This window comes from Laccaria bicolor, genomic scaffold, assembly GCF_000143565.1.
Source record: "Laccaria bicolor S238N-H82 LACBIscaffold_26 genomic scaffold, whole genome shotgun sequence".
Lineage (NCBI taxonomy): Eukaryota > Fungi > Basidiomycota > Agaricomycetes > Agaricales > Hydnangiaceae > Laccaria > Laccaria bicolor.
In genome coordinates this window covers 482,160-499,799 of record NW_001889897.1, presented here as the reverse complement: position 1 = coordinate 499,799, position 17,640 = coordinate 482,160, and the positions used below count along the sequence as shown (strand labels likewise).

General features: G+C 50.9%; 8 protein-coding genes across 8 annotated transcripts in view; 3 read left to right on the top strand and 5 right to left on the bottom strand.

Moving 5' to 3' along the window:
* Nucleotides 1-201: 201 nt before the first annotated feature.
* On the top strand, nt 202-5,067 carry LACBIDRAFT_252398 (uncharacterized protein; the record flags this gene model as incomplete). The annotated part of the gene is made up of 3 exons (XM_001884623.1): nt 202-1,085; nt 1,227-2,351; nt 2,607-5,067. 3 exons carry the CDS (start codon nt 202-204, stop codon nt 5,065-5,067), a joined length of 4,470 nt encoding a protein of 1,489 aa, XP_001884658.1.
* A 290-nt stretch (nt 5,068-5,357) lies between these two features.
* On the bottom strand, nt 5,358-6,480 carry LACBIDRAFT_304142 (uncharacterized protein; the record flags this gene model as incomplete). The annotated part of the gene is made up of 6 exons (XM_001884537.1): nt 5,358-5,369; nt 5,421-5,490; nt 5,542-5,791; nt 5,851-6,065; nt 6,118-6,320; nt 6,385-6,480. The coding sequence occupies 6 exons, from the start codon at nt 6,478-6,480 to the stop codon at nt 5,358-5,360; spliced, it is 846 nt and encodes a 281-aa protein (XP_001884572.1).
* Nucleotides 6,481-6,731: 251 nt separating this feature from the next.
* On the bottom strand, nt 6,732-8,431 carry LACBIDRAFT_237655 (uncharacterized protein; the record flags this gene model as incomplete). The annotated part of the gene is made up of 6 exons (XM_001884536.1): nt 6,732-6,986; nt 7,066-7,238; nt 7,303-7,522; nt 7,578-7,777; nt 7,824-8,277; nt 8,330-8,431. 6 exons carry the CDS (start codon nt 8,429-8,431, stop codon nt 6,732-6,734), a joined length of 1,404 nt encoding a protein of 467 aa, XP_001884571.1.
* Nucleotides 8,432-8,559: 128 nt separating this feature from the next.
* Nucleotides 8,560-9,726, bottom strand: LACBIDRAFT_330354 (uncharacterized protein; the record flags this gene model as incomplete). The annotated part of the gene is made up of 5 exons (XM_001884535.1): nt 8,560-8,803; nt 8,862-8,954; nt 9,023-9,060; nt 9,149-9,447; nt 9,498-9,726. Coding segments are annotated over 5 exons (903 nt in total), but the record flags the coding sequence as incomplete, so codon positions are not given.
* A 718-nt stretch (nt 9,727-10,444) lies between these two features.
* LACBIDRAFT_304140 (uncharacterized protein) lies at nt 10,445-11,153 on the bottom strand (the record flags this gene model as incomplete). Its single annotated transcript, XM_001884534.1, has 5 exons — nt 10,445-10,566; nt 10,621-10,696; nt 10,749-10,846; nt 10,905-11,034; nt 11,094-11,153. The coding sequence occupies 5 exons, from the start codon at nt 11,151-11,153 to the stop codon at nt 10,445-10,447; spliced, it is 486 nt and encodes a 161-aa protein (XP_001884569.1).
* A 1,749-nt stretch (nt 11,154-12,902) lies between these two features.
* Nucleotides 12,903-13,334, top strand: LACBIDRAFT_304138 (GPI-anchored small secreted protein; the record flags this gene model as incomplete). The annotated part of the gene is made up of 1 exon (XM_001884622.1): nt 12,903-13,334. One exon carries the CDS (start codon nt 12,903-12,905, stop codon nt 13,332-13,334), a length of 432 nt encoding a protein of 143 aa, XP_001884657.1.
* A 545-nt stretch (nt 13,335-13,879) lies between these two features.
* Nucleotides 13,880-14,833, top strand: LACBIDRAFT_304137 (uncharacterized protein; the record flags this gene model as incomplete). Its single annotated transcript, XM_001884621.1, has 4 exons — nt 13,880-13,973; nt 14,023-14,143; nt 14,202-14,610; nt 14,664-14,833. Exons 1-4 carry the CDS (start codon nt 13,903-13,905, stop codon nt 14,831-14,833), a joined length of 771 nt encoding a protein of 256 aa, XP_001884656.1. The 5' UTR covers nt 13,880-13,902.
* A 418-nt stretch (nt 14,834-15,251) lies between these two features.
* The window catches only part of LACBIDRAFT_330351 (uncharacterized protein), a gene marked incomplete at both ends in the record, with an annotated part of 4,211 nt that continues 1,822 nt past the window's right edge, over nt 15,252-17,640 (bottom strand). The window contains one exon of the mRNA XM_001884533.1: nt 15,252-17,592. Coding sequence (XP_001884568.1) covers nt 15,252-17,592 — 2,341 coding nt within the window. The remainder of the gene's footprint in view (nt 17,593-17,640) is intronic.

The window sequence follows — 17,640 nt, the reverse complement described above, 5'->3', positions numbered from 1 at the left end:
TGATAATAGCTTCTAGCCTCGCAGCTGTTGAGAGCATTAGAGGGAAGATGTTGTGGGAATCTAACTTGCTCAATGAGCGCCAATACCCTGCTGACCCTTCTCAAGAACTCGACTTGCGAGGTATGTCGCCTTCTTGATGTTTATAATACACATCATCATTTAGTTCTTTCTATTTGACATTGAAGGTTCAAGTTGGGCGAAATGAAGTTGGACGACGCGATCGCACAATGCCACAATGCCGGCTCGCTCAATCCTAGCGACCCACGTCGTGCCGTGCATATCAACAAGCTTGCTGATGCGATCTACACTCGCTTCAATCAGTTTAGAATGGTTGAAGATTTGGAGGAAGCAATTGCATGCTACCGCGAGGGACTCACCCCCCTTTCCCTTGATCACCCACAACGTTCGAATTACCTCAATAAACTCGCCAATGCTCTTCTTGTTCGCTTCAAGCAGTTGGGGAGGGTGGAGGATATGGAAGAAGCGATTACGCACTATCAGGAAGCCCTCACTCTTCGTCCTCTTCCCCACCCCGATCGTTCCATGTCCTTAAACAACCTCGCCGTTGCTATCTACACTCGCTTCGAGCGATTCGGAAGAGTGGAGGATCTGGAAGAAGCAATCACGTACTTTCGTGAGGCACTCGCTCTCCGCCCTCCTGGTCACCCAGCTCGTCCTGATTCCTTCGGCAAGCTCACCACTGCAATTATGACACGCTTCCGCCAGCTTGGCAAGGTAGAGGATTTAGATGAGGTGATCACATATTCCAGAGAGACACTCTCACTGCTTCCCATTGGTAACCCATCTCGTTGGAGCACTCACAACACCCTTGCCTCTGCGAGTTATGTTCGCTTCAATCGCTTGGGTATGATAGAAGACCTGGAAGGTGCAATCGCGCAGCACCGGGAAGCACTCGCACTCCTCCCTCCTGGTCACCCACTTTATTTTGGGACCCTCAGCAACCTTGCCATTGTTATTTTGGAACGTTTCAACAAGTTGGGAAGGATGGAGGACCTGGAAGAGGCGATCTTGCACCATCGGGAAGCACTTGCTCTCATTCCTCTTGATCACGACCATCCACAACGGTATAATTCTCTGAACAATCTCGCCAGCGCTATCAACGCTCGCTTTATACTGTCGCATGGAGTAGACGACTTGGAAGAGTCAATCTCATACTTTCGCGAAGCACTTACTCTCTGCCCTCCTGGTCACCCAATTCGCCCTAGTTCCCTCAATAACCTTGCCACTGCCATTGTCATTCGCTTTAACAAACTGGGTAGGCCGGAGGATTTGGAAGAGGGTATCACACACCACCGGGAAGCACTCCTTCTCCGCCCTACTGGCCACCCAGCTCGTTTGAACTCCCTTGTGAATCTTGCTGCTGCGCTTTGGATTCGCTTCAGCCAGCTGGGAAAGATCGAGGATTTGGATGAGGTTGTTCTATATCAGCGGGAAGCGCTCACTCTCATCCCCGTTGACCACCCGGCACGTCCTAGTTCCCTGAGCGACGTCTCCAATACTATCCACACTCGCTTCAAGCTGTTGAATAGATTGGAGGATCTAGAAGAGTCAATCTCATACTTTCGCGAGGCACTCACTCTCTGCCCTCCTGATCACCCAAGTCGCCCTAGTTCCCTCAATAACTTTGCCACCGCCATGGTCGCTCGCTTCAACAAACTGTGTAGGCTGGAGGATTTGGAGGAGGGTATCACATTCCACCGGGAAGCACTCCTTCTCCGGCCTCTTGGACACCCAGACCGTTTCAACACCATTCTCAACCTTGCCGCTGCGCTTTGGATTCGCTTCAACCGGCTTGGAAAGATTGAAGATGTGGATGGAGTGGTCACACATCAGCTCGAAGCACTTTCTCTCCTTCCTCTTGACCACCCACGACGTCCAAGTTCTCTGAGCGATCTTGCCAGCGCTATAGACGCTCGCTCCAAGCTGTTGGGCAGATTGGGGGATTTGGAAGAGTCAATCAGATACTTTCGTGAGGCACTTGATCAATCCCCGCCTGGCCACCCAATTCGCCCTAGTTCACTCAATAACCTCGCCATGGGCATTATCGTCCGTTTCAACCAGCTGGGAAAAGCAGAGGACCTGGAACAGGGAATCATATACCACAAGGAAGCACTGGCTCTGCGCCCTCCCGGACACCCTGCTCGTTTAAACTCCCTCGTGAACATCGCTGCTGCTGTTTGGCTTCGCTTCAGCCGGCTTGGAAACAACGAAGATGCGGAGGAGGTGATCATATACTACAGGGAAGCACTCACCCTCGTCCCGGTCGACCACCCACAACGCCCAAGTCTCCTAAGCAGTTTCGCCGCTGCCGTTCATGCTCGCTTCACGCAGTTTGAAATGGTGGAGGATTTGGAAAAGGTGATTGCACTTAATAAGGAAGCACTCAGTCTCCACCCTCTTGGCCACCCAGAACGGCCTGTTTATCTATACAACCTTGCCAGTGCTGTCCATACTCGATTCCTGCAGTTGGGAAGGATGGAGGATCTCGAACGGGCGATCTCACTCTTCCGCGAGGCGCTCACGCTAAGCCCACATCGATCTCATTCTCTTGACGGCCTTGCTACGGCTATCTGGAATCGCTTTAGGCAACAGGGCAGGATGGAGGATCTGGAAGAGGCACTGACACTCCATCGCGAAGCACTCGCTCTCCGTCCTCATGGCCACCCAGACTACGCCAACTCCGTCCACAATGTTGCTAACACTGTTTACACGCGCTTTCATCAACTGGGCAAAATGGAGGATCTGGAAGAAGCGATCACTTACAACCGTGAAGCACTCGCCCTCCGTCCTCTTGGTCACCCGGATTACTCCAAGTCCCTCACCAGCCTTGGTAATGTTCTGTCCACTCGTTTCCAACAGTTAGGCAACATAGAGGACCTTGAAAGCGGAATAACCTACTACCGCGAAGTGCTCCGTCTCGGTCCTGTTGGGTTTTTAGATCATTCCGGTGCACTGAACAACCTTGGTAATGCTCTTCATGCTCGCTTTTGTCAATTGGGCAGGGTGGAGGATTTAGAGGAAGAAATCACACTCCACCGTGAAGCACTCGCTCTCTTCCCTTTGGACCATCCAATTCGTGCCAACTCCCTTGGAACTCTCGGAAACGCACTTCTGGCACGTTTTAACCTATCAGGCGGTGTGGAGGATATGAAAGAGGCGATCGCCTTGTATGAAGAAGCTGTCGCCCTCCTTCCTCATGACCACCCAGATGTTTCCGATTTCTTCGGCAACATTGCTAGGATTGCTTGCATTTTCTTCCACGTGCTGGGTGATACAGAGAGTGTAGAAAAGGGGATTGACGGATTTCGAGAAGCACTCGCTTCCTGCCCTCGCGATCACCCACGATATTGCGGTTTCCTCGGCAACCTTGGTGACGCTATTTTTACTCGGTTTGAGCACTCAGGCAACCTGGAGGATTTGGAAGAAGCCTTCGTGCTTCACGATCAGGCAGCCAACCATCCAACTGCAAGTTCAAAGGATCGTCTTGCCATCGCCATAAAGTGGGCCTATAAGGCCCGATTCTATCACCATAGCTCTGCAATACACGCCTATTCAACGACATTCCATCTTCTTGATCGTTGTTTGATTTCACACCCTGATATTGAATCACAGCAAAAGTTCCTTGCCACCACCCACTTGTCCAAGACACTTGCCTTTGACGCTGCCTCGGCCGCGATTGAGGCGCAACAGGTCGAGACAGCAGTTGAGTTTCTTGAGCGGGGCAGGGCCCTACTGTGGTCTAAGATGAATGGATATAGACGTCCCCTTGATGCACTTCGACTGGTCGACGTGGATCTAGCGGACCGCCTTCTAGCGTTAAACACCCAGCTTGAGCGTCTTGTGTTACCCTCCGAGTTTGAGGCGCCCAACGGACCCTTGACTTCCTCGGAATTCAAATTGCAGAGAATTCGCATCCTATCGGAAGAATGGGAGGAGGTCATCAAAAGAATTCGAGAAGTTGAGGGTTTCGGCGACTTTCTACAAAGTGTTCCATTCACCACTCTTCAAGCAGCTGCAGCGGAGGGACCGGTCATTATAGTAAATGTCAGCCGGTTTCGTTCTGACGCCATCATCCTTCACATCAGCCATCCCCCCATTCTCGTTCCCCTTCCTGACGTACAGCTTGAGGACATCGCTTCTCTAGTTGATCAACTTACCTCCGCAAGATTTAGTGCTATCGCTGACCCCTCAAAACGTATTGCTCCAATCTTGCGCGATCTATGGAACAATGTTGTTTCGCCTGTGGTTGACCGGCTAGCTAAGTTGGGGGTCCCAGAGAAGAGTCGACTCTGGTGGTGTCCAACCTCCGTGCTGTGCGGTCTACCCCTTCATGCATCAGGTCCATATCGACGGAACCAAAGAAACCTCCCAGACATCTACACGTCGTCATATATACCAACTATATCTGCATTGATTAGGGCGAGATCCAATGCGATTGGCAGTTCTGCTGAACTTGTCCCTAAGTTACTCGTCATTGGTCAACCTGGCGAATCACTGCCCAGTGTTCAGGAGGAAATCGATGGTATACAACAACTTGGCGACTTCGTGACCGTCCGAATGGGTGAGCATGCGGATCGTGACACAGTTCTTGATGGTCTCAAGCAACATTCTTGGGTTCATTTCGCCTGTCATGGCCATTTGGGACCTAATGACCAACCATTCCATGCTTCGTTTGAACTTCATGGTGGTAGTCGTCTCACTTTGCTCGACTTGATCCAGGCCAGGCTCCCAAATGCCGAATTTGCATTTCTATCCGCGTGTCATAGTGCGACAGGAGAAGATCTCGACACACCAGACGAGGCTATCCATCTAGCGGCGGCTTTGCAGTTTTGTGGGTTCAGAAGCGTGATAGGAACTTTGTGGGCAATGGGCGACGAAGACGGACCAACGATTTCAAAGGAATTCTACAATCATATCTTCCGCCATCAAGGAAGGAAGGTAGACTTCAGGGATTCCGCAGAAGCTCTTAACCTGGCTGTCAAAGCAATGAGGAAACGAGGTGTACCTTTGGAACGTTGGATCATGTTCGTCCATATTGGTGCTTAATGGCTGTCCAGCAATTGGGTAAGTATCTCCTAGCTTCAGTTGCGAAAATTTTGCTGATTCATTCTCTACAGAATCCATACCTTACCCAGCGACTACTTCGCATTCCCCCTCACGTACATCGTGAGAGGTCGAGGTCGCTGGCTGCTCGTGAAGGCTGGGAAGGCTCTCAAGGATCGCAGGGGAAGGTGGGGGACGTTATGTGGAATTTATTGAAGGAGTAAGCTGGACAGTGAAAGTAACGATGTGAACCAAATAGCATGCGAGACCAGTGTTGTTCAACCACACGTTGTTCAGTCGAAAATCTGTTTTTCGTGCGTTGAGGAGAGGTGTTGTAGGAAATGCTCCAGACTCACCGTATCCTCAAAGGGTTCCTCGTCCCCGTCCTCGTTGAGCGGGTCCCATGGTACCTGGACGTCAACCCAACTTGCAAAAGTATCAGCCACATGCATGAGACAAAAGATCCGAAACGCTCACAGATCGTCACCCTCAGGCTTAGGCCCAATTTCTCCGCGTCTGCCGCTGAAGAGACCCTTTTTCTTCCGAATCTCTTTGAGCATGTACAACGGCGTGTAATCATCTCTTCCATTAGGTTCACGGGCGCTTCGAAATAGCCCTGTCGTATTCTGTACCCACCACTTCCCTTCAATTCCACCTCCCCCCGTCACTCCGGGAGTATGAGGTAGAGGAAACGAACCAACCAGTGCAAGGTCCAGGACTTCACTATCTAGTCAACCCGTCACACAATCGACCAAGGGTGAACGGCGGATACAAGGGGGAACTCACTTCCACTTGACAAGTACAAGCTATACGCTGGACAAGAAAACACTTCCGTGATGAGGACCATGTTTTTCATGATCGGAAGCTTCGCCAAATGCTCAAGAAGCGTGCCTTGAGGGATATGGGAACTACGCGGATTTGCCATGATCAACAATGCTCCACGTTTGGAGCCAAAGGCCCACTGGCCTTTAATCGACGCTTCGGCTAGGCCAGCAACTTCACTGAGTTCACAGTAAGCTCAGCTGGACCTTGGGGAAGAAGGAAACTTCTCACCCTTCAGCGCTCGACTTGAGATCACCACGTTTCACCTTGGAAGACGCAGCGATGTAGACGTCCTCACGGGCAGCTGCCTTGGGAGGATGGTCTTTCACAAGCTTGGCGAGATGTTCGTCGTTGTAAATAGTCGTATCGTCATAGATATTCCCTTGCCTGTTAAACTCGCCCGTCTTGGAGTCGAGTTTGCCGTAGTCTCCCACCTAGAAGAGTAAGATGAGAGGTTGGTGAACATGGCAGAACAGATGTATATATATCATCGTGAACCTTGATCTCGTGCGGTGGATTCCAATTCGCCCATTTGGACGAGGCTTTGAAAATCAAATCGATGAACTTTCGTGAACTCGAGTGATTGTTTTCCATTGAGAATGATGGGCGGGGGAGAGATCATTGTAGCGTCGGATTGATGCAAACAAGGGGGTGGTGCTAAATATAAAGGACACGAGGCCGCAAGGCACATTTTACTTCCGGGCAGATTAGCGCTGGGAGACAAGCTATGGCTCAAATGCGAATCGAGTTGCTTTCACTCAAACCAAAAGTGTCCTAAGTCTCGAACGAACATCTCGTTTAGTTTCAAAGATCAACGAAAATACACCAAAAAAACTCAGCAAGGATCATGCAACATAAAAAAACTTCTCCTTATCCTTCTCACTCCTCCTCAAATACTCCGACTCCACCAACGACTCCACGCGTTTCTTGATCGTATCGACAATAGGCACAAAGTGGCTCTTCACCGCGTCAATGGTAGCAATCATGAGCTGCTCGTGCATCATCTCCTTCTTGGCTTTCATGATCCGCACGATGGCTGCGTCGATGTAGTGTTTCCTGTCCCCTTCTATGGTTTCGTTGGTTCGTTTTGATTCTTCCGGCTGGAGAAACAAGGGGAGGGAAGGGTCAGAAGGGAGGTAGAAACAAAGCAAGGATAGGAAAGGGCGAAATGACACGTACAGTAACCTTCGCTTGAATAGAGTTAATATGCACCCTCAAACGTTCATCCTTGAAATCAGCATTAAACTTGAACACATCTCCATCATTCACGTCCTTCCCAGGAGGGATCTTCAACAGGACCTTTTTCTTCCCACACGCCAAGCTCTGTAACGTCCTTCTCAACTCATCATCATCTAGACAGACGGACCATCAACACCGCTCTCACAATGATGACGAATGAAGAAGAAAAATACACACCCATCCTCGTCTGCGCCATAATATCCGTAAACGGAATCTCGACCGCATCGTTGAACAAGAGCAACACAACGGCCTGATACAAACTGACAGATAGGTCCTTGTACCCAGCGTCAAACCTCGCTTTCAACGTCGCAGTGCCCAACGCGTGGTCCCACGAAAGAACGTGTCCGGAATGTCGTAGTTTATAGTCGTTCGCGTAATTCACGAGCTCCTTTTGCATCTAAGTATGCTTTCTGAGTTGCGTAGTAGAGAAACGCAAAGAAGGGAAAACGTACACTTATCGGCAAATCAACGCTTTTCTTCGTCACTGTGAACGGCCAAGCACTGCGCTGTAGAACCATAACCGAAAGCCGCTGGCCAAAACTGTTCGACGGAAGCTTGGCGTGGTATTCCGCCATAGCTTCCTTGGACAAAGACAAGTCCTTGAACATATCCTCGCCCATGCCAAACTCTGGGTCGTACTCTGCCCCCAAAACTGCGTTAGCAATGATTGCAAATATGCTTTTACGTGGTGCACGTACCCTCTTTCAGTTTCTTCAGCATCGAGGCCTCAAAGTCAATAGAGGCGCTCTTCTCGAGCAACAACCTCTTGGCAAGCGAACGATGGTAAAACGTCCTAAAGACGTCCTTATCATCCGTATACCTGTACAAAGCCAGCACAGAATCAAGAAGCGCTTGAAATTCCGCGTCGGTTGAAGAACCCTGGCCTTTCCTCATTGCCTTGTCAAGGAATTTTGCGATCATCTCCGCCGGCTTATTTCTCCTAGCTCTGAAGCCACTAGCGAAAGCGTCTTTGAGGGAGTAGACGAATTCAGAATCTGGCGTCTTCGTGCCTGCGCTAGTCTCGGCATCGTTCATGTTGTTTGTGAGGAAGGCGGTTGTGATGGTCGTATCAGCTGCGGATTTGAGGTCCAGGAGTTTTTGAACCATGTCGTCGTCGTTATTAACATCCTTAACGATCTCCTCCACTGATGTCTAGATAGCGGACATCATAGTCTGCACGAAGAAGAATGAGGAAGAGACCTACCCTGATATGTTGTCGGAAAGCTGCGCACAATACGGCTATACCGCCGACCCTGCTGAAAAGGGTGTACATGGAAGCCAGTGTCGTGAAGTCACCAGCCGTCATATAGGAGCCGAGAGCTGTTATGAAGCAGGATATGTAAGCATCCACAAAGGACAACGACATGACTTACTCTCAAAAGCAAGCCACTTCAATCTGTTGTCCAACAAAGCCTTTTCCGTAGCCTCCCTCACAAGGCCCCAACTGCCGACAACCAAGATTGCTTTGGAACGCTCCGTCTCCTCCTGAATGCGCATTATGACATGCTTGAAGAATCCTTGTGGGTCCCCAGTGAGTTCTGTGGCGCAATCCGCTGAATCGGCTTGGTAATACGACCGAGTGAACTGGATGTAGTATTCCTCGAAAGATGAGTATTGACTGTGAGTGATGAGGTGCTTGATGAGTTCTTCGACATTTTTTCGCTTGCTGTGTGGGATTCTACAAAAGGTAAGTACCAAATGCTGGAACGCGTGAAAGCATGGAAAAGGCGGCGGACCTTAAGTTGCGTTCTGCTACGACCCACTTCGATATGCCTGAACGCAGACGCTCCGCGATTCGGGGATTCTCAAAGATTCTCTGCGTGAACAAGCTGAATGCCAGTTCGCTGTCATGAAGAGTTACATATAATGAGACTTGTGAGCAGCGGTCTAGGCTTACTGAATAGGGATAGCCCTATGTTCGTTGACGACATAAACCTGGTCAAGGTACGTCAAAAGTGATTCAATGAGTGCCTAAACCATTTCCCTCATAAGTATTTTCCCGTACGAAATATAAACAACTCACGATCTGCGATTCAAACCACTCACAATGCTTCGCGAAACCCGCTAGCCAATCAATCTCTTCCTTTGGTTCCTCAATCATAATCCCGGCCAAGGCAGTGAGACTTTGCTCGAGTTCGAGCTTCAAAGCGCCATAGAGATCTTCGCCGCGCTTGTAGTCAATAACTAGCGCTCGGCAAGTCGAAAATATGCGCTCGTAAGTCGCAGGGAGCATATCGAAGCCCGCTCGTGTCAACGAGATTTTGATACACCGTCGTACTAAACCAAACTGTTCCGTTGACTCTGGTTTTTTGTCCCATGTGCCTGAGAATCATGTCAGAGTCGAGTTACTACATCCTAGTTTCAATACGCACCATCGCTGTCGAGAATACGTATCCTAATGGACGCGCCTGGCTTGTGGATCGTTGCGGGTCGTGATCTGGAAGCAGAGGCGGAATCAGAGTCGGTGGCCAAACGAGCAACTTTGCGACGGGGAGATGCGGACCCGGCGATGTTAACCGCATTGACCACGGTGGGTTGCAATGCCGTCAGTCCCTTGGATGTGTTGGGAAGAGTCAAGAGCGCGAACACACTCGTCGCCATGATCAGAGTTGCCTTTCGCCTATCTTTCCCACGGATAGACGATATTCATCCCTCTCAAGCACAATGTCGATGAGAATACCAGTAGACGGGCAGATATATTACGAAAGATATTACAATAGTCTGTTATTCGGCAAAGATCCAGGACCAGAGGTTAATTCCGACTCATTCTCCGTATCAGATTCTGAAAAAGATTCCCGCCGCTGGTCGAAGAAAAAAGCGAGTCAAGCCTTGCCTATCAACCAAGATCGTTGTCAACCAAAAAGTACAGGCAAATGACGAAGACGCGCTTCGTCCTGGTCCGATAGCCGCGAGCAGGCGTCTTGGTCGTCTTTCTCTCTTCTCTTCTCTTCTCCCTCTCAGCCTGTCGTTTCCTTTCAGGCGTGCTAACACGAAGCCCTTCTTCTTCCCTATTAGGCTGTGAAGGTGCGAGACGACTCTGCTTGGGCACCAACTAGCCATCTCCGTGATGACGTTAGGACGAATTCCAGGAAGCGCGGGCGAATCGCCAGAGGGATCCCCACCGTCGGGATTTTCGTTTGGAGGCGGGTGTTGCCGATTTCAAGGTGGAGGCAGGCTTGGACTTGAAGAAGGTGCAAGTGGGGAAGGAGGGAAAACACATCGTGCTTGGGTTTGTGTTGTTTGTTGGTAGATATCATGTTTGTGAGGGGAACGGGCCCTGGTATTACACAACGACGAACGGGAGAACCGATACACGTCGTCAGGTTTGGGGTGGTGTGGTGGGGATGCTTTCTGGAATGGATGGTCCATCTTGTAGTAAATTAGCCTCGTTGTCTACAAGCATAGCCTGCAGGACTTCTGCAACCTGAGAGTGAAGGTTTTCTGGTAGACAGCGTCAACTTGAAGTCTGAAGAAGGCAGCAAGATAGAAGCTTACTAGCGCGACCGACAGCCAACATGTAATCTTCATTCGCGAGCGTCATCTCCTCTTCTAATTGTTGAAATCTCATTGCCTGTTTGATGTATGAATGTCAGCGAAAATTGAAAACTGGGACGTGAACCCACCTGTTCTTCCTCGGGTTCTGGCTCTGGTAAAGAGTTGATGAGATACTCTATCTGCTTGGCTTTCACCATCAAGTCTGCTACTAGCTCTTTCTTGTTCGCTGACCGACACAATGCGCCATTAGTTTAGCGAAAAAGCAGACGAGGCGGATCACTCACCTTCAAATACATCTGGGGGGTCATACTTGTCGGGGTTACGCTGTTTAGTTATAGGAATCTCCGGGCTGACTTGAAGAAAGTTAGATCGCGACGTTAGATAGCTAATGCTATTGGCCATGATCAGGAGAAGCTGAGGACGACCATTGTTCAGTCAGTATTTGTACTTTTCGTGTTGAGAGAAAAACATACCTGCTGTATTTCATCTTGAAGCTGAGTTATCTTGTCCATATGCGATAGTTCCTGCAGCATTGCGCTGCTGGTAGGACCTTGCTCACGATATGGGATGATTGTGTGAAGATGATCACGTCGGACTTTGTAGTCACTTTCTTCACCACCACCACCACCACCTCGTATACAAATCACGTCTCTATCATGGGTAATGACGGTGGAAGCATCCCAGATCGTCGCGACCTCGTTAGAAACAAGCCGAAGGTGAGATAAAACCTTTAAAAGCCTTGAAGATATGGAGCTGACAGAGCATTAGGCGGAACAAGCTGACAAGGCCAACCAGACTCGCGCACGGTGGTTCTTCTGTGCATTATCAAAGGTGAGCGGAAATTTCTATTCTAACGACGACGAACTCATATTCCTTCAATCACAGAGGAAACTGCAGGAACCCATCGTCTCATGTGCGTTGGGCAAGTTGTACAACAAGGACTCGATAATAGAGTACTTGCTCGACAAAGCGGCTTATGGAGACGGGGAGAGAATATGTGGTCATATCCGGTCACTGAAGGTGAGCTCCGAACGCCGCTACTTATCGCCATGCAGGCTAAACCAGTCATGCAATAGGACGTGAAAACCCTGACACTTAGCCCCAATCCTGCGCCTCACTCGTCCGAGCCATCATCAAGCGACACCGAACGACCACAATTCGTCTGCCCACTTACATTGAAGGAGATGAATGGCGTCCAGCCCTTCGTATACCTTTCCACCTGCGGCTGCGTCTTCTCCCAAGCAGGGCTGAAGACCGTCTCCGCTTCTTCTACTCCAAAAGACCGGGAGAACGACAAAGGCAAAGCAAAAGCATCTACAACGGACACTTCGGACGGCGAACTTGAGCTCTGCCCTCAATGCGGGAAGAAGTACTCACGAACCGAGGACGTCGTCCTCCTCAACCCTTCTCAAGACGAGGAAGACACCATGTGTGAAGCAATGGAGCATAAGCGCCTTTTGGAACCCGTGAAGAAGTCGAAGTCTTCAAAGAAGCGGAAGAACGACTCGGCCACGGACGACGCAGAGCATCCAGCGAAGAAACAGGCGGCGGTGGGGCCGAGCGCCAAAATATCCGCGGCGAGTAAGGCGGTGGTCAGTGGGCTGGCGATGGAGGAGGCGAAGCGTAAGTCGGAGATGAGTGATGCTGTAAAGAGCTTGTATGGGAATGGGACGAAGAGGAAAGAGACTTTTATGACTATGGGCACTTTCACTAGAGTACGTCTTCCCTTCGGTTTTGATTTCATTTTTAAGCCTAACTCTTCGGTGATAGTATGCTTAATATCATGTTTCTACCGTGACACCACTCGTCAATGTATAACATGGGCTGCATGTATTCTTTGGATATTTGGTTGCCAAAGAAGTGAGGCCGTTAGGTGTCAAAGGTAACTCCACCACTATTGCGCTTATTAAGTTGGGGATTGGCGGGCTGTACGTAGGATTCTTTGCCTCTGGCCAATTCCATGATTACAGACGGTCACTAAATAAGGTGAGTGAGCGCATGCGCCTTGATATCTTCTTCCCCTGATACTTCGGTTGTGTGATAGATCATTTATTGACTACCAACAGTAGAGGCTACTCTCATCAACTATCCGCCACCAACACTGTCAACCTAACCATCGTACCCAGTCATCCACACACGAAACCACACCATGTTCCGGGTATTTCCCTCAGGGCTCCCTCGATCATACCGACGCATCGTTGGTGCTTTAAAGAAACTCTGCCGCGGATCGCACCCTCCTCCGCTCAAACGGATAATAACGCCCATGTTCCAACGGCGCAGCCATGCGTCCAATACGGGAGATGTTGTCGCTGGCTTTGCGATTGGGCCTACTCAAAGCGTTAGTCGGATGCCATTGGAGGGAAAAGATAGCGTACCAACTCAGCAGCCTGTTGACTGACGGACGAACAACCAAATTCGTCCCCGCAATCCCTACATTCTGCTTCAAATGCAAGAAACTCAACTCAAGCTCTGCAAACCTTATCTTCGTCATCGGTACGCCCAACTTGGCCTCTCAACCTCCACCTCCTGCATCTTTCCCTGCCCCTGCCCTCCTCCCTACAAACGTCGTTTCTCTGTGGACATCTATGAAAATGTATGAATGGAACAACCCAGCATTGCGCGGAGCACAGAGCTCTTCAAGCTTAGACAATCCGCAGAGACAAGTTGCGAGGCGCGCGTGGTATTCAGCCACTGCCGCTTATGGAGCCTGGTAATGTCATACGAACCACGCACTGGGTGGTTGATGGGCAGGACAGAACTTCGTTCAAGCTTCATTGGTGGCTGAAAATCGACCTTTCGTCGGGGCGAAACGCGGAAGAAGGCCAGAGAGATGGAAGAGCATTAGGGAGGGCGTAAACCTCTTGAACGGGCTCGGGCGACGTGGGCTGAGAGACAACGGCAGAATGAGATAGAAAGGGACCGGGTGCGATGGGAGGGTCAGAGTCGGAAGGGCTCAGGCTGACACGACAATTATCGGGAAACAGTTGTCGGATTCTGGAGAAATGCAGAATGTGCATCATGATTGATTCGATCGTGTACTCCTTTGAGCGTGGAGGTTAACCGGAAAAGGGAGGGAGGCCAGATGAATGAGTAGCCGACGTGGATGCAAAGTTAAAAGTTGAGGCCATGATGAGTTTTCAAATTGTCAACTTGGTATGCCGCCACTGGTGGACCCCCGTGATCAACGTTGGCAAGTTGTCCTCTAACTCCGACAAACTCGCTCAGCCCAGCGCGCGCTTATACGGCAGAGCATTGTTCTTTCCGTATTCTCACCAGCCATCAATGGATGAACCACCTTCACCATTGCTAAAGTCAAGGATTCCCAGAAAGACAGTCATTGTCGACTACAGCTTGTGAGAATCTTTTCTACATGTAGTACCTACATCATCGCCCACTTTGTAGGCCCGACGGGGAATTTGGCATATACGACCTTCATTGTCCTCTTCGAAAGGGAATCATTTGTTACCGCCGGAACGGCACGATATTTGAGCACAACATCCATTCCTCTGCCAGAAAACACGAGGTTGATTCACATGTCGTTCACTGAGAAAGTCGTATCCAACTAAAACTGTGCTTTCAAGCCACGAATCATTGTCCCTAAACATCCGCCGCAGCGTCCATTCAGCATTTCGTTCGTCCCCATCAGAGGCAATCGGATCCTAGTGTTTGCAAAGTACATCGGCAGAGAGCAGCCTGGCAGAATCCGCAACTACTATCTACACCTATCAATCCACGGAATCCGCTCCGATCATCGCATTGGTTCTGCTCTGTGGTCTTTCCACGGTAGCATTGATGGTTACCTCGATAATAATCTTGATTTGAAGGTAATAAAATCCACCGAAAATGAATTGGGAATCACTTTTTGGGCGCGATTCGACAATCATTGGAAGCTCTTCGACATCTCTACTGCTGAAGCTGACGCCTCGAAGAATTTTCCTCTAATTGAGTCAGGGAGAATAGATTTTGATCTAAGGTTGAAGTACTTTCTCGGTTTGTGCAAATTTTCATGCAGTTGTGTTGAACCTGCTCTGATGTTCTCCAAGTCACACTGTCCCCTGAGACACGCATTCTCCTAAACGTGGATGCGAACAACCAACCCAACGAAACGGTTGACATTCACTATTTAGATCCAGGTGGTACGAACTTTTCATTCGTCACCCGCATGTCTATTCCCAGTCTCAAAGCAAAAAACGGATCGGGTCGAACAGTGTGAAACCTCAGTGCGTGCGGGGACTTCGTGCGCGTGAAGTCTCGTAGTACCGTAGTTGAATGTTGTAGTATAGTGTCGATGAATAGAAGTAAGTGGAGAGAACGCGACTATTGAGGTCGCGCTCGTCTCCTAGGGTTGCCTAGAAGTCCTAGGCAGACCCTCGTTAACCCAGAGGAAGGGCTCTCGTATCCTGTGGAGGAGGGAGCATTGTAAGGGGGCTCACCCTTGGTCTTACCAGCAGTGGACACCTTAGACTCATCACGCGAGCTTGGTAGCAAGATGATGGTGGTTTAATGTCTACTGGTCATCAAGAATGTACGAACGATATAACTACGCGATTACGTAAGATGTGCCTGCGCGTATCCTCAACTCCGTATCACAATGCCCCCCTGCGCGCAGACTCGTATTACGCCTTGTTCTCTTACCTCCGATCCCTCCGTTTCCCTTTGCCTGATGGTGGTTTGCCTTCTTTTGCTCGCCTATCGTCTTCCTCCTTTTGTGCTCGGCCTGCTCTGCGACTACGGCGTGCGCGGCCAGTGGGTGCCACGGCTGGTAAAAAGGGTAAAGAGCTCTGTAGAGGTTGGGAGGAGGACCCTTGGACGAAATCAGAGGGCGGTTGTATTCGCTGAGTCAATGAAGTAGGCGGTTGTAAACGATCGGCTAAGGTGGCAGGGTTCCGCAAACGTTGTGCCAAAGAGAGGGATGGTATCGGCGGCGTGATGGAGGGGGCTTGAGAGGGACCCCCACCCGATGGTGAACGTAAGCGACCCAGCAACGATGGCGCAACCGTGTCAGGAGGGGGCTCGCGAAGATTCTCGTCACTAGCTTGTACAGAGGGGCGACCGCATGAGGCGCAGTTGTGGCATGAAGGACAGCTGTGAGCCGGCACTGGTGGGAATCCGTAAGGTGGCCAGCTTGGCATATGAACATGCTCTGAGGGATAGTACCCTGGGTAGTGGACCGACCAAGGAGCCATGGTCGTTGGGTTGGTACCCCAGGGCATGTATCCTGGAGATGCCCCCCAGGGAGGAGGAGTCGGCCCTGCAGAGAAGGTGTTGGGAGCTGACCACGCATTGGTTCCCGACGTTTGAGCCCAAGGGTTCTGAAGATCGCTAGGGACAGGCCACATATTTGTAGCGGCAGTGGTCGACCACGGGTTGGAACGGTCGATTCCTCTCGAATATGAGGGAGGTCTCGGGCGATAGCTATCGCCTCTCCGTCTCGGAGGAGGGGAGGGGGAACGCTGGCGAGCATGTTTACGACTACTACGACGAGGAGGGCTCTGACGCGAGGGCTCAGGAGCAGAGGGGGGAGCTGGAGGACTCATAATAGGCTGGTGGCGGAGGGGTATCGGGGTTGCCATGGGACGCGGCGGACTAGCCAACGTCTCACTGAACGGTTGAATCGGCGACTGTGATGCTGGACTTCGAGAGGGCGAGGGAACATCTCCCAAATCCACAGCTTCCATCTCGAAATCCTCGAGGGACCTAGCCGGAATCTGAGGTCCCATAGGTTCGTCCGAATCCAGTTCCCAGTCCACCTCCGGTGGAGCTCCCATCAGGGAGTCCACTGGAGAGATGGGGCGCTCACTGTCAGGAACGCCCATGGGTTCTGGTGAATTGAAAGGATCGGTCATCAATGGCAGTGGAGGGAGTGGATTGCCTGGGGGATTGCCTGGACTAGGTGGCGGTGACGGTGGTCGATTCGAAGGTCCCGCTCTGAATTCGTCCTTGAGCGGTAGATCTTCCGCTGCTGGGTGCCCCGCTCGTAGCCCTACATCTGTGGGGATCGGGTCTTTGGTCAGGTACAGCCAGGCGGAAGCCTTGGCGGGGCGCGGCGCTTTGTTCTGGGGGGTTTCGACGAAATGCAAATATCTAGGACAGGGGAGTCCAAAGACTTCAGGCTTTGAGACAGCCCCGGGGAGTATTTGCGCAGCGCTCAGCAAGATGACCTCACGGTTACACGAGCGGTCGAAATAGGATACTCCATCAAAGTCTCTATAAGACTTTCCCACTTTGGCCACGAATAATTCTCCGTCCACGTTTTTCTCTGCCCACTTTGCCCATTTCCCTCCTATGGGACGCATAACGGGGGGGGGACGGATCCAAGCTACTCGACATGGATCGATCTCCACCATGTCAAGAGGTTCGGCCCCACAGTTGGAAAAGTCGAGGTCCGAGAAAGGGGAGGAAGTCGAGGTTGAGGCTGGCTGAACAGTTTGGCCTGCCGGAGGGCTTGCGATATACGCGATAGGAGCCGGACCCCCTCTCGACCATTCTCTGTGGATCAGCGAGAATGAAGCAGCTAGGGATTCCGGCGGGTCAGAGGGTTCTTCGGTTGCTATATTGTCATCGTTGTCGGATTCCGTGATTATCACCTGCTGCTTACGTAGGAATGCTTCGACTCGATTGTGGGGGTGACTCAATTTTTCGATGGGGGTGCCCTGAACGAACGTAGTGTCTCTCCGCCCGTACCCCGCATCGAACAGGCGGTCTAACTCGTCTCCCCTCAGCTTATGGGATATGAAGCAAGGGATATGGTGCGCCAAGAACGAGTCAATGTCGTCCTCATATTCGCCATTGATCCAAACACCCATGTAGAACTCGTCTGCCATGTCAGGGGCCCTATTCGACGATCGGGACCAAGATGTGGTGGCTTGCTGCTGCGCTACCCAATCTATCCATGCTGCCTTCAATTTGAACTTCCTTTGTAGCTGAGATATGTCGTCCAGAGCTTTGTCGAAGGAGCGTATGGAACGAAGGCTGTTGATGTCGTCTCTGCTGAAGGTGGGACTGTAGCGTCGCCATACT